At 37.5% G+C, this 13,673-nt stretch overlaps 1 protein-coding gene and 2 pseudogenes across 1 annotated transcript; 2 read left to right on the top strand and 1 right to left on the bottom strand.

Annotated features, from left to right (window-relative positions):
- The first annotated feature begins 2,706 nt into the window (after nt 1-2,706).
- Nucleotides 2,707-5,636, top strand: LOC125596081 (annotated as a pseudogene).
- Nucleotides 5,637-6,356: 720 nt separating this feature from the next.
- Nucleotides 6,357-8,539, bottom strand: LOC125596087 (annotated as a pseudogene).
- A 2,302-nt stretch (nt 8,540-10,841) lies between these two features.
- Nucleotides 10,842-13,309, top strand: LOC125596085 (ergosterol biosynthetic protein 28). Its single transcript, XM_048771384.1, has 3 exons — nt 10,842-11,089; nt 12,717-12,923; nt 13,046-13,309. The coding sequence occupies exons 1-3, from the start codon at nt 10,975-10,977 to the stop codon at nt 13,111-13,113; spliced, it is 390 nt and encodes a 129-aa protein (XP_048627341.1). The 5' UTR covers nt 10,842-10,974; the 3' UTR covers nt 13,114-13,309.
- Nucleotides 13,310-13,673: the final 364 nt, after the last annotated feature.

Here is a 13,673-nt window from a genome sequence, read left to right as displayed (position 1 = left end):
CATTTATTTTGATTCTGAATTATGTATGTTTGATTTCAAAATCTATATGTTTGATTTAAGAATCAACGGATTTCTTAAATCTAGAAGAATTTAAATCCATTAAAATAGTAGAACCAATAACCCCTACTTAGTTTTGTTTTTAGTTGAGTACATTTAATATTTCCTTTAGTATTTGTGTATATTGAGAGTATGATAACAAAAATTTGGGTAGTGTATAAAATTGTAATGGTGATTTTTCTATAATAAATAAAAGGGTTCAACACACATATAATATATCAAATAATCTAATTATAATAGACAAAGTTTTTTTTTTTTTTGTCATCTATTAGATTAATAAAAGGTTCAAACAGAGTGTTACACACAAAGTCAGCAAAGGTATACAACCTTTCTGAAATCATAAGCCGGCGTAGAAACAAGATACTACCAGAAACAAGACTGAAGCAAACACTTACCCCCAAGAAACTAACTTAAACTAAGGAGAACAAGATAACTAAGCGCCAAAGGAGAATAACCATACAATCAAGGAAGGCGAAGCAACCATCGTTAGAAGCAGGATTGATCGAGAAAGCGTAGCAGGCCATATATATTGGGGTTGAAGAGAGAAACCACGAACAAACACCACACTTACCATTGCTTCACCTCAAAGAACCCAAAGAAACATCAAATTCCAACCCGAGCAGCCAATGAAGATGCATGTTGGCAATCGACTACTCCAAGACCTCACGCAATTGAGCATAAGCTCCACAGCCCTTACCAAGTAATCCGGAAGAACCCGTCGGTTGCAGACCAAGGGACAGCACAACTTCATAACACTTGCACTTCACCCACTGAAATCTAAATGAACGACCGAGTGAAAACGGCGAAACGAAAGATAACCACAAGAAAGACATCATACGCTCCAAGGATGATAGCTTCTATCCGGAGACCACAGAGAAGAACCTAATCGCAGACCCGAGAGAAGACACCATCCACACTTGCCGCAGACCACACAAACTCCCAAGCGCTTAAGAAATCTGATTCTCTTATTAGAACTAAGACCAAAGGCATAAAACAGAACAAAAGAGAACCTTTGATGCACTAACGAAAGGGCAGAGCTGGAGAAACTAGCACAACGCACCACCATTGACCACCTGAAAACGAGACACCAGGATCGATGGAAGAATTACAACCCCACATCAGAGCCGGCTAAACCTGCCACCGCGCACCAGAAAATAATTTCGAAACTAGCAGACCCCCCAAGCAATCGGTAGAAAAACACAGACACACGCTCTCACAACAAAGCCTTTCACAAGCAACCACAGCCTCAAACTAGTCTAAATAAAGATAACTTCACCATACTATAAACGTCAAAGAAAAGGTTGCAAACAGGAAAAAATCAAGACAAGACGAGGCCCATGAACTTCACCGGTGTCGGACCACTACCAACAGGCCAACGACCACCTCACCGAAGCCAATCGCTACCTCAGACCGCCGATTCTCCAATCCAGCGAGAGCGAACAAAGATCTGACCAAATAACCACCAAAACATCTCTTTGAAGCCAGATCGCAACCCAAACCTTCAACGTCGCAAGTCCAAAGTGGAGATCCGCCAAGCTAAGAAGAAAAAAAAATTAGAACCGCTTCCGACGGTGGCAAGAGACGCCAACCGCCGGAGCAACAAAGATGAACGACAACGGCGCCTTTTGCTTCGAGAGAGAAAGGGACTAAAGTTAAGGACAAGGTTACATATAACAACTCTGTCTATGTGTTTTGTTTTTTTTTTAATAGACAAAGTTTATACCTAGAAAGTTTGATAATATATAATATCATGAATTTTATTTGTCTTTTAGAAATTTTTTTTTTTAAATTATAACTCTAATTTTTTTTATAAATAAAAAATAATAACTCTATAAATTAATAAACTATCATATTTCTAACATGATTAATTATAGAGTTTTTACTTTAGTTTCAAAGTAAATCTTCAAAGTAAATCTACTTTTAATGCGGTAATTCATTTATTAATAGTACTCCCTGTTCCTTAATATTACATATTATAGAAAAGAAATTGTTTTAAAATATTTATTTTTATATTTTCAAGACATGTTTTATTAACTAATTGCATATTTAAAAAAACTTAATTGTCCTTACTTAATTTTATTGGGTTAAAATTATGAAACAAAAATAAACACAAAAAATTATGCAAATTAATATGTTTTATTAAAATATGTAAAAAATGTATAATATGCAACATTAAAAAAAAGAGGGAGTATATGATTTTAAGAGTTAGATAAATATTATCACAGAAATTATCGTCGGAAGCATATCAAAGAAGCAGCACAAACGTAGTATTTTTCTTCTTCTTTCATTATCATTCAACTAATTTCAGGTATCCTCATTGTCATAAATGTTATTATCTTCTTATGAAACTATGACTAAATACAATTTAAGAGATTACACAGTCACGGGCCATTCAAGGTTTCCAAAACAAGTAAAACCAATTACACAGCAAGAACCACAAGCAGGTCAATAATCAAATAAAAAAATACCAAAAATAAAGATTCTCTAAAATGAATGTAAGATTCAACGTACAGAAATGCTCCTTCCACATAAGCCTTGATATATGTGCATATATATATATATGACTCTCAGTATACTTTGTACATGTGCCAAGCTTGACTGTCAAAAGACTTGTGTCATTTACTCTCCTCTCTTTTCATGTCTCTTCTCCCCCTCTTACAATGAAATCCTTGGACACACTCCACAATCCCTCGGCGGTTGAGTCCGGTAACGCCGCTGTGAAGAACGTCGACGATGATGGTCGAGAGAAGAGAACGGGGACGTTTCTGACGGCGAGTGCGCACATTATCACGGCGGTGATAGGCTCAGGAGTGTTGTCTTTGGCTTGGGCATTAGCACAGCTTGGTTGGGTGGCTGGAACCATGATTTTGGTGATTTTCGCCATCATCACTTACTACACGTCTACTTTGCTCGCCGATTGCTACAGAGCGCCGGACCCCATCACCGGAACACGCAACTACACGTACATGGGCGTCGTTCGAGCTTACCTTGGTATGCAATTTATTACCATTATCCTTTAAATCATTTTTTATCAGCATTATTCAAGATTTTTTCAGTTTTATATAGAATTATGTTTCTGATCAACAATTTAGTCTACTGATATTAATAATTTTGGTATTATATGGTAAAAATATTCTTGTGAAGATACATTTTTGATCTTTTCCTATTTTTTTCATAAGATGGTCCCAGGAACAAATTAAGATCAAAGTAATGTTTTCTTGCAAGATCAAAGTAATCAACCATTTTTAGTGTATCCTATCTTTTGAGGAACATTATTTTGTGGTTCTAAATTTTTTTATTTTGAAAATTCTGCATGCTCTTCTTGGGAAGATATATGAGTTAATTATCAAAATCTACAAAAAGATAAAATAATTATGAAATTTATCTTCTTTCCAAAATTACTTAATGAATTGAATTGACTAGTGTAGGATTATCTCATTAAAGAATGCTATCATTAAATTTGATTGTTGGCCTCCCAAAAAAAATTGAATTCAAAATGAGAGATTGATCCAAACTTATCCACAAAAACAAAAGATTATCCGACTTTTTAACATCAAAGGATTAATGACAATAAACAATTTCGATGCTTAAGTCCTGCTTCGTGTAATCGCTGCTGTTGATTGACAAAAACAAAGACTCCTATGTAATTTAGAAGAGTAACTAAGTTTTAGAATACTCCATAACATAAAACGACAGGTGGTAAAAAGGTGCAGCTATGTGGACTAGCACAGTACGGAAACCTCGTTGGGGTCTCTATTGGTTACACCATCACTGCCTCCATAAGCTTAGTGTAAGTCGTTACACAACTGATAACTTATTTCGGTTACAATTTTTGTGATGGTAACTAAAACATGTGTGTTGTGTTGCTTTGGCTAGAGCGAGATTGGGAGAGCAAATTGTTTTCATGACAAGGGACATGGTGCGAAATGTACCGCATCGAATTATCCATACATGGTGGCATTTGGCGGCCTCCAGATTCTTCTAAGTCAGATTCCTAATTTTCACAAGCTATCTTTCCTCTCAATCATTGCCGCGGTTATGTCCTTCTCTTATGCATCTATTGGTATCGGTCTGGCCATCGCCAAAGTGGCAAGTACGGTTTCATTTCCTTTATTCAACGTTTAAATGTTTACATGAATCTTCAATGTTCGATCGAGCTAACGGTGGAAGTGGTATAATTATGTGGAAGGTGGGAAGGTTGGTAAGACAACACTGACAGGTACGGTGATAGGAGTGGACGTATCTGCGTCTGATAAAGTGTGGAAAGCGTTTCAAGCGGTTGGGGATATTGCGTTTCGTACGCTTACACCACTATTCTCATTGAGATACAGGTATGTACTACTTTCTTCTATCGTTCTTTGAATATTTGCATTTACATAGTAGTCATATATATGATGTATTAGTTAGTGTATGGATCTATTAATGTTTTTTTTTTGCTCTTAGAAGTAATCTCTAACTACCGATTATGGATATATTAGTTAGAGAATATGGATCTACTACCACTTCTATTCTCTCTTTCACCAAAAAGGGATAAAGAAGAAGGTGGCATTTACCTTGAAGATAAGATGTTACTATCAACTAGAGTATTAGCCTAGTAGGCATGCATCTACAAAAAGGCTTGATGGATTTTTTAATTATATATGTGAAGCTCTAAAGATACTGAAGCTCAAATATGTTTTTATTTTTTTTCTTTGTTGCAGGACACATTGAGATCAAGCCCACCAGAGAACAAAGTGATGAAGAAAGCAAGTCTTATTGGAGTCTCAACCACAACTGTTTTCTACCTCTTATGTGGTTGCATTGGGTATGCTGCATTCGGAAACTTATCCCTGGTGACTTCCTTACCGACTTTGGGTTTTACGAACCTTTCTGGCTCGTCATTTTCGCCAATGTTTGCATTGCTGTCCATTTAGTAGGTGCCTATCAGGTAATTGTAGCATTAACAATTATATCTCTTAAAGTAAACCTATCATTGACAAACAAACAACATGAGAACGTAGCACACATTTAAAAAGCAAAAACAGCTAATTATCACAACACACTTGTAATCTTCTTAAATATTCTTGTGTTATCCTCTGTTTTAGAAATTTAGATTAATAGTCGAAATTAGTAGAAATAGAGTTAGTTTGGTTTAAAATATAATCATTTTAATGATATCTTCTTAATCCTAGTTTAATATCATTTGCAGGTATATGTTCAGCCTTTTTTCCAGTTTGTTGAGAGCAAATGTAACAAAAAGTGGCCTGAAAGCAATTTCATCAACAAAGAATACTCGTTGAAGATACCATTGCTCGGAAAATTTCGTGTCAACTTCTTCAGGCTGGTGTGGAGGACAAACTATGTGATTTTGACAACATTTATTGCAATGATATTCCCCTTCTTCAACTCCATCTTGGGTTGCTTGGGGCACTTGCGTTCTGGCCGTTAACAGTTTATTTTCCTGTGGCAATGCACATTGCTCAGACAAAGGTTAAGAAGTATTCGGGTAGATGGTTGGCGCGAACCTCCTCGTGCTGGTTTGCTTGATTGTGTCCTCCGCCCTGCTGCTGTGTGTGATACATTGTTGGCCTAATCAATAAGTACAGCCTTCGAGAGTATAGACTAGTTACTTATGCTGATCTATTTTAGATAAGAACTATATATTATTTCTTTCCAGCAAAGTATTTTAGCTAAAGAATAATGTTGTAAACGTATTATGCTATTATGTTTTGTTTTATGATAAAGATGAAAACAAATGCTAATGGATCTATTAGTAAATCGTATGAAAATCGTTAATTTTTAGGAATACAAGGGGAACTAGAAACATATGCATCTGTGACTATAACACAACAACACATGACAATACTAATAACTTTTTTTTTGAACAACTACAATACAAATAAATAACTAACAACATAATAGAACTGGAATCCACATGACCACGGATAGAAACAGTACAATTCTGCAAAACAAAGACAGTACTACCTAGCACAAAAAAAGAAACAGTACTACACTACATGCCATTAAATCGCATCGCATCATCGTACATGCTTTTCTTAGTTATCTCTACCACCCAGAATCAGAATCCACAGTTTCTCTATATATACATTAATGAATTCAGAAGACAAAAATCTCTAGCAACAAGACAAGTAGCCTCGTAATTACACACAGTGTTCCAATGTCTGAAAAGGATGAAAGATTAAGGGTGTCGAAAATGATAGTGTCAAGAAGATGGGTTTCAACCCAAACATTTCGTTTTTCATGATTACAAGTGTAGCATGCTCCTCTTCTCAAACAAGCAATACCAAACTAACTTCATCTGTAACCAACTAAAGTTGATTATCAGAACATATCATGGACGTTGAACAAAGGAAACAAAGGAGCAACAATCTCATGTTTGTTTTACATTCAGAAATTCCAAAATGATTTTAATCTAATTTATACAGTTACATAACCAAATCAAAGGCAAAAGAAGAGTGACAAAGAAACTCACTCTCATCTCACTCATAAGATCCCAAACCCAAAATAAAAAAGGTGAAAAGCCAATACGAAACCTCACACTCCAAAACAAGAAACTCACTATATACATCCTATTTTGTTAACGCCTTTAGAAGATTTTTTTTCAAAAAGAAAATACTCCCAAGGCCATTTTTTGTGACTAAAATTTCAGAACCGTAAAAAACAAAAATTCAACCTTATTTCTTTTTTCTTCAGCCGAGTGACGACTCACTGCAAAGCTCTTTCCTCATCCGCTGATTAAACAACCTGCAAGCATCCATACTCAGATCAATCGCTGCAGAAAGCGCCACGTAAGCAGCTGCATCCTCCATGCAGCTAACGTGCTGCACACTAACCTCCACACACGGCTTACTACATTTCCCTTCACCTTCCACACTCGCTGACATCACAAACCCTTTATACCCACTCCCCAACCACAGCCCGTATCCATAGTCCCCGCTCCCTCCTCTCGGACTACTCGCCGGCGACGTACCTCCGCTGCTTCCACCGCTGCGTCTTCTCGTTCTGCTCACGCTACCCGCTGTTGGCGACGACCCCAGCTCGATCGAGAACTTGCCACCTCTGTGGGAACTAATACTCGACTCCGTGAGCACGATTCCCGCGCCGCTTGATCCGTCTGGGATGAGCTCGAACCTGTAGCCGAGCCCGTCGGTGGCTCCACCTCGTTCCCTCCACGCTCTAGTCTCCCCCACGGCTTCCACGTGCCGTCCCCGGACGGAGGATGAGCCAAGAACCGGGGTTTGACCGGCTGACACGGTCACTTCCAGGAGATGCCACGAAGGGGGTAACAATAGACGCCATAGCCACTGGAGAACCTGACAAATCATGGACCGTTATGGACCATCCTTTTCGCTCTTTCCCGGGACGTTCTCTCTCGCTCCCGAACGAGTTTAACCAGCTCCGTGGAACGCTCGTCTCCGGCGGCAACGATCTAATCAATAAAGAAACATATACAAATAGTAAGTTAAAAAAAAAAAAGTAATTTAATATCACAAAGAGTAAAGTTTTATACTAAATATCCTAAAGAGTAAAGTTTTCAATAGATCCAGGAATGTGATAACAATAATCTATGGCGTTCGATCTTATGTTAAAGCGCATTTCGATTTGATTTGATTCCTCGGGGGAAAATAAATAAGTTTAAATTTTTTAAAAAGCGATTAAAAAAAAAAACTCAATTTCCGACAAATTTGGTAAGATTGATTTTGATTGGTCGGGAAACTAACCTCGATCTCATCGTACGATCGCCGGTGTTCCGACAACTAAATTTGCAAGTGAAAACCGGTTGTCTGATACTCCCTTGAATCTGAACCACCTGAGGACTACACTCAGGCTCCCCTCGAACTGAAACACGAACCTAGGATCAGGCTCCGCCTTCACATTCAGATGAAACGACGACTCTTTCCCCGCCCCTTTCCCCACCGATATCCACCCGTTATGGAACACGCACTGCTTCCCCTGCGCGCCGGCTAGATCCAGCGGCACGGAGACTTCCGCCACGTGACGGCCGGGATTCACGCCGCACGCTCCTCCGGCTCTTCCCGTGTAGATGAAGATCTTGAGGCACGGCTTGGAGGCGAAGATGGATCTGGAGGATAAGCGGGCGACGTCGGAGTGCTGAGGTGGAACGTGGCGGCTAGGGTTTGGATCTCCGGGAACTGCGTGGCTTCCAAGGAATGTAGGGGATGGCTGCGGTCTGCGCGGCGGGAAGTTTTTGAGTTTGATTTTGCAGAAAGAGGTGGATGGAGAGGGTGCACGACGGAGCTCGACGTCTTCGCCGCTTGAGGAGCCTTCAGAGCTAGGTTGTTGATCGTGAGGCGGATGAAAGGACAAGGATCCATTTAGGGCGAAGGAGAGAGAGAGAGAGAGAGGAAGACTAAGGGTTTAGGGAGAGAGACATTAACATGGACAGTAGAGAATTAGACAAAAGAAAAACGAAGGTGACGAATAAAACGCAGCGTTTTAATGGCGCCGCTGAGTTTAACGACCTAACCACCAGCGAACGCTGTTTGTCTTCTTCGCTTTTTGTATTGCCTCTGGTTCTTAAGTGGGGCAAGAAGGAAGCTCGAAATACATTTTTCCATTTTTTGCATTCCCTCCTTTCTTTCCTTTTATTTTTTTCTGAATGTTCAAATACGTCCTTGCTCTCTCTGAACATATAAAGATTAGCCCCGGATTTATTTCTTTACTATTTTGACCCCATTTTATTGAAAGAGAGAAATTACACCATCTTGCCTCTCAAATAGCAAACTAGGTCAGAGTAATAACAAAAAAAATTATCAATAATAAAATTATGATCATAATTCTTTGATAAAAGTATTATGTAAATTTTTGAATGCAATTTTACTTATGCCAATCCAAGGTATTAAATATATACTTCTAAGTTTTAACAGACACATTTACTTGTACATTTGCATTGTAAATTTATGATTATATACACACATAAAATCAATAACACAAATTTTATTATTATATTCGTAAAAAGATTGGGATTAGGGCATAACTTTAATTATCTCCTTTAAAATGTTTGATAAGCAGCCTAAAATCGGGCTAAATTTTAACAAATAAAAAAAACTGATGTCGAGTAGCTAACATTGCTATAATGTGACACTTGTTTTGCAAATTTTCTTTTAAAGTTTTAAACAATTTCTTTGAGTTTTAAATGTGTACGAATAAAAGGGTAAATTCGAAATATAGAGTTAGTTGAGGGGTAGAGAGAAAAAGCATTGGAGCACAGCTGGGAACAGGCTGGCAAGAGATGCCAGCTAGGACTAGAGGTTGACGCCGGTGTCGTCTCTCTCTCTCTCTCTCTGAGTCTTGACTTTCTCTCTCTACCTGATCAGTGAGTTACCAACCACACAAAATGTGGGCCCCCACTTCTTTTAATTTTACGAAAGCACCCTTAATGGCTTACGTGTACGTTCGCGGCTCTTTGTGCATTGATCGGGGGAATCTTTCGGCCTCTATGCGGAGCTCACGTTTTTGTGTCAGTCACATAGCTTTTTTTATATGTTTGTTTTGTTGTTATGGGCCGCACCAATGAACGTCCAAACCAATGTCGTTCGTTAACTCTCAACTCATCCAAGGCTCAACTCAAATGCAAATCAAAAATCAAATTAAATACTGGATAAAACACCATAGCAAAAATAGTTAATAGTTAAACGTAGTTTGCTGTTGAAGCACAGTTATAAACAAAAGAATGCCTTTGTCCTCTTGAGTGACTGAGTCTATAACCCTAGATGTTACTATATTGAAAGAAGAAAACAAGGGAGCAAAATCCAGCTATCATCCACGATCCTCGTTCAGCATAAAGTAATAAACTAATCTAACCAATAAATAGTTAATTGAATCTAGTGTAATCGTAAACGTGCACGCATATCTCTCGCCCAATCCCCAAACAATTACTACTATACTACTTTAATCCATATATTATTAAAAATATACTGAATGATTATAAAAATGGAAGAAGAAGAAGCTCAGCAATTTGTTTAAGAAAAGAACGAGGAGTTTACCTTTGCAGTCGAATAAAAGTGTGACTGACTTATTTGATGTGATTTTTTAAAAGGACGGTTTCCTCGGAAGTGTAAACACGTTAGAAATTTCAAAAATTCATAAGTTTCTGTGGAAAAGTTCCGATTCAAAATTATTTTTTCAAAATGACCGAGAGAACAAGAAGTCCTTGTGGTGTGTTATCATTTTTCTCTCATGTGTTACATGAACAACGTGAACTCCTTATACTGACCATAACATTATATTGTATGCATGTAGTAAAAATCTATAACCATGTATTTTTCATACATAAGCAAAACACGAGATATTGACATATATGATGTAGTTCTCGCCTCGCAGACAGATATTACTAATAATGGTGTAGAGAATGTAACTTCAAATTCAGTGAGAACTCAACTCACTGAATGTTTGAAGAGTAGTGGCTGCTACTTCATATTTCTATTATGTTTCATAAGGAAATAACTGGTCTAGTGATCTTGCAAACAACGGTGTTATGGTTCTTTGGAAGATGATGAGATAATAAATATGTAAGATTTTTACCAAAGCATACAAGAGGAGAGCATAGATAAAGAGAGCCACACAAGCATAAGTTATTTGTTTGATCTAGATTTGCTCTCTACTGGATCCTTAATCCTTGTTTGTAATGTCGTTTGTCTTTGTCTCTATTGCTGCCGGCTACTGTCTCTAGAGGAGACTTGTCTCTCGACGGTTTAGTGTTTTTAGATTTTTATTACAACCTTCTATAATTCTCGAATGGTTTAGTGTTAAAAAGATATAAATTATTTGTTTGTTCTTCAAAATAAAATAATGAAAAAACATTTTTAAAAAAAGGGAATAAAACAGAAGAAAGAGAGAAGCACATCTGAGGATCAAAGACACGGCAAGCAGCAAAGGAAGTGAAGCGAAAACGAGATGAAGGCGTTAGGGTATTGGTTAATGGTGGTTGGTTCGCTGAGGTTAGCTGCGGTTTGGTTCGGTTTCTTCAACATTTGGGCTCTTCGTCTCGCCGTCTTCTCTCAGACCACCAGTTCTGTTCTCCCTCCCTTTTAATCTCCATTATATAATTCTTCTCAGTCGATTTCGTGTTTAGATTTAGTTGAACTTTCAATGTCTTTTGATCTTAGTAGGTGATGTTCACATAAGAATCTACAGATACTTGTATCAAATTGACTTGCTTAGTCTCTTGAGATTCTAGTCATACTTGGTCACTAGTGGCTATGGAGGTGCGTTTATTGTTTCAAGGAGAAATGATACTGTCACGTTATCGTGGGTCTGATTTGTGCTGTGAAAGTTTAGGTTTTTCGGTTTCTGTGACTTAGGCAGAGGAAGGCATTGTGTCTTCCAATACGGATCCAATTTGGGATGATCCCTAATTTTTACTACATTGAAAATTAGTGAAGAGCTAGCTAGTACATTGCATTGTTGGGTCAATGGTTTTGAAGTTCACAAGTCAACTAATAAGGAAAGCCTGTTTTGGATTCTTTGAACTTTATGCATGATCTTTGTAGCTGCTTTTCTTTTGCTTGTTCATGTTCCTTTGATTGCAAAGTTGAGGTAGTTTGGATTGAAAGCAACACATGCTCAGATTCACCATTAGCTTCAGGGCTCGAGCAAAGAGTGTATTTTATCCTTTAGTCTAAAAGGCGGTGTCATGTGTGTTTTTTATATTTCTTGATCATTATGGCTTCCTTTTTTTTTTATGTCTTCAAGATTGGTCTTCCTTGCAAGTTGAGATTATATAAATTTATTATAGCTTATCTTTGTTTGTGACCTGATAAATGTATTCATCTTTTAGGAAGCTATATTGATTTCAATGGTTGAGTATGATAGCTGTTTTAAATCTGTTAGATCTATGCAAAGTTGCAGGATTCTTAATAAATCAAAGAGGTTAACCGAGGTAGTAAATTTATAGACAAGTGTCTTTGTGTCAGGTCTATATTTCTCAGTGGATCATGTTCATTGAATCTCTTGCGACTATGGGAAAGGTTCAGTTTCATATGACGCATGCTTAGTGCTTTGGGTTTTTTTAGACAGTATATGTAGGAAAAGAGAGACTAGTAGTAAACGAAAGCAACATATCCGAGAAAGATAAGCAATGTTATTAACTCTTGTACAATTCCTTGAGGATGCAACTTGGTAGGAAGTGGACCACCATGCCTATAAATCAGGAGGAGGGAAGTATTTAGATATAGAATTGGTTGGTTTTGATCACAGTACATAATCCAATGCACAATCATTTTTTTCTTGTGGGATAAGTATGCACTTTTTCTTAAATACTTTGAAGTAAATCAATGACCAAGTGAAGTGTATCTGATGCTGTAGATATATTAGAACAGAAGCAACTTGATGTGTGTCGTTTCCTTTGTAATTTGTGATGCATGATTTCTGCAAAGGGATTGTGTACGGAACATTGTTTTCATGTGATTGTAAGTAAGGTCACCCAAGTGTTTAGTTTATTGTTTCTTGTAACAAAAAAAATATAGTAACAATTTTGCATCATCTGAGGAAACAAAAAAAGTTTATTTATCCAGAAAAGACTGATTCACATAGTTGAAGTCTCTAACTTTAGGCTTCCTATGGCTCCTTATGGTTTACAGTAATAGTCCCGTCCTCATGACTCAAGATGTTCTTTCTTCTGTTTAACTGTTTTGCAGTGAGTGAAGTACATGGACGTACGTTCGGAGTATGGACACTCTTGACATGCACTCTCTGCTTTCTTTGTGCATTCAACCCCGAAAATAAACCGTTATACTTGGCTACCTTTCTCTCATTCATCTACGCCTTAGGCCATTTCCTGACTGAGTACCTCTTCTACCATACAATGACCGTCGCCAATCTCTCAACCGTGGCCTTCTTCGCAGGTATGGCTTGTGGAAATCACCAGACATTACATCACCCACTCTTGTATTCAATCAGTTAATGTAGGTTGCGTTCATTGTGTGAATGATCCCAATACTGCGTTTATTTTTGATGTATGTAACAGGCACGTCGATTGTGTGGATGCTCTGGGAGTGGAATTCCCTTGAACAACCGCACTCCAAACTTTCTTGACTTTTTTTTTTCTTTTCAAGAAGACATGTAACTGGGTCTTTCTTCTTTGAAACTTTTTTAAGAGTTGGAATCATCTCCGGCTTTTTGCTCGGATTCCTAGAGCTGTTGTGATCTATATATTTCATCTTCCTATCTTTGATAGTCTCAAGGAGACTTGTAGGACTTGTTATCTTCTAATAAACCTGACTCAAATTTTCAATCATGTATTGTATGACATCTGCTACAGCTGAATTGACTTTTTTTTTTTCAAATTTGAGCATGAATGACTAATGGTATTATGAGGATGAACACTAGCCTGAATGGTATTGTGAGCGATAAATCTTTGAACGGTTCCTCTAAAACTAGCATCAAGTTTAGAGGTTGTTACACAGTGGAAGTTGTTAGTTGGGAGAGTAATTATGTGAAGAACTTTGTTGTTGTTGTTTTTTTTTGTTTTTTCTGATAGGGCATTCAAAGACTTTGTAGATCTTTGAATTTATACACACACTTGATAAGTAGAGTTGAGAATGCATTTTCTGTCGTATAGACTATATAGACAGTGGTAAGATACATGCCCTTAT

This window comes from Brassica napus, unplaced genomic scaffold (genome assembly GCF_020379485.1).
Source record: "Brassica napus cultivar Da-Ae unplaced genomic scaffold, Da-Ae ScsIHWf_112;HRSCAF=197, whole genome shotgun sequence".
NCBI lineage: Eukaryota > Viridiplantae > Streptophyta > Magnoliopsida > Brassicales > Brassicaceae > Brassica > Brassica napus.
This window is presented reverse-complemented; position numbering and strand designations above follow the sequence as displayed.

Excerpts from the sequence above, each read along its gene's own strand:
- LOC125596085 (XM_048771384.1), top strand. The coding sequence starts at position 10,975 with ATGAAGGCGTTAGGGTATTGGTTAATGGTGGTTGGTTCGCTGAGGTTA. Across the intron at positions 11,090-12,716 it reads CGTCTTCTCTCAGACCACCA|TGAGTGAAGTACATGGACGT; the intron begins GTTCTGTTCTCC and ends ACTGTTTTGCAG. Across the intron at positions 12,924-13,045 it reads AACCGTGGCCTTCTTCGCAG|GCACGTCGATTGTGTGGATG; the intron begins GTATGGCTTGTG and ends TGTATGTAACAG.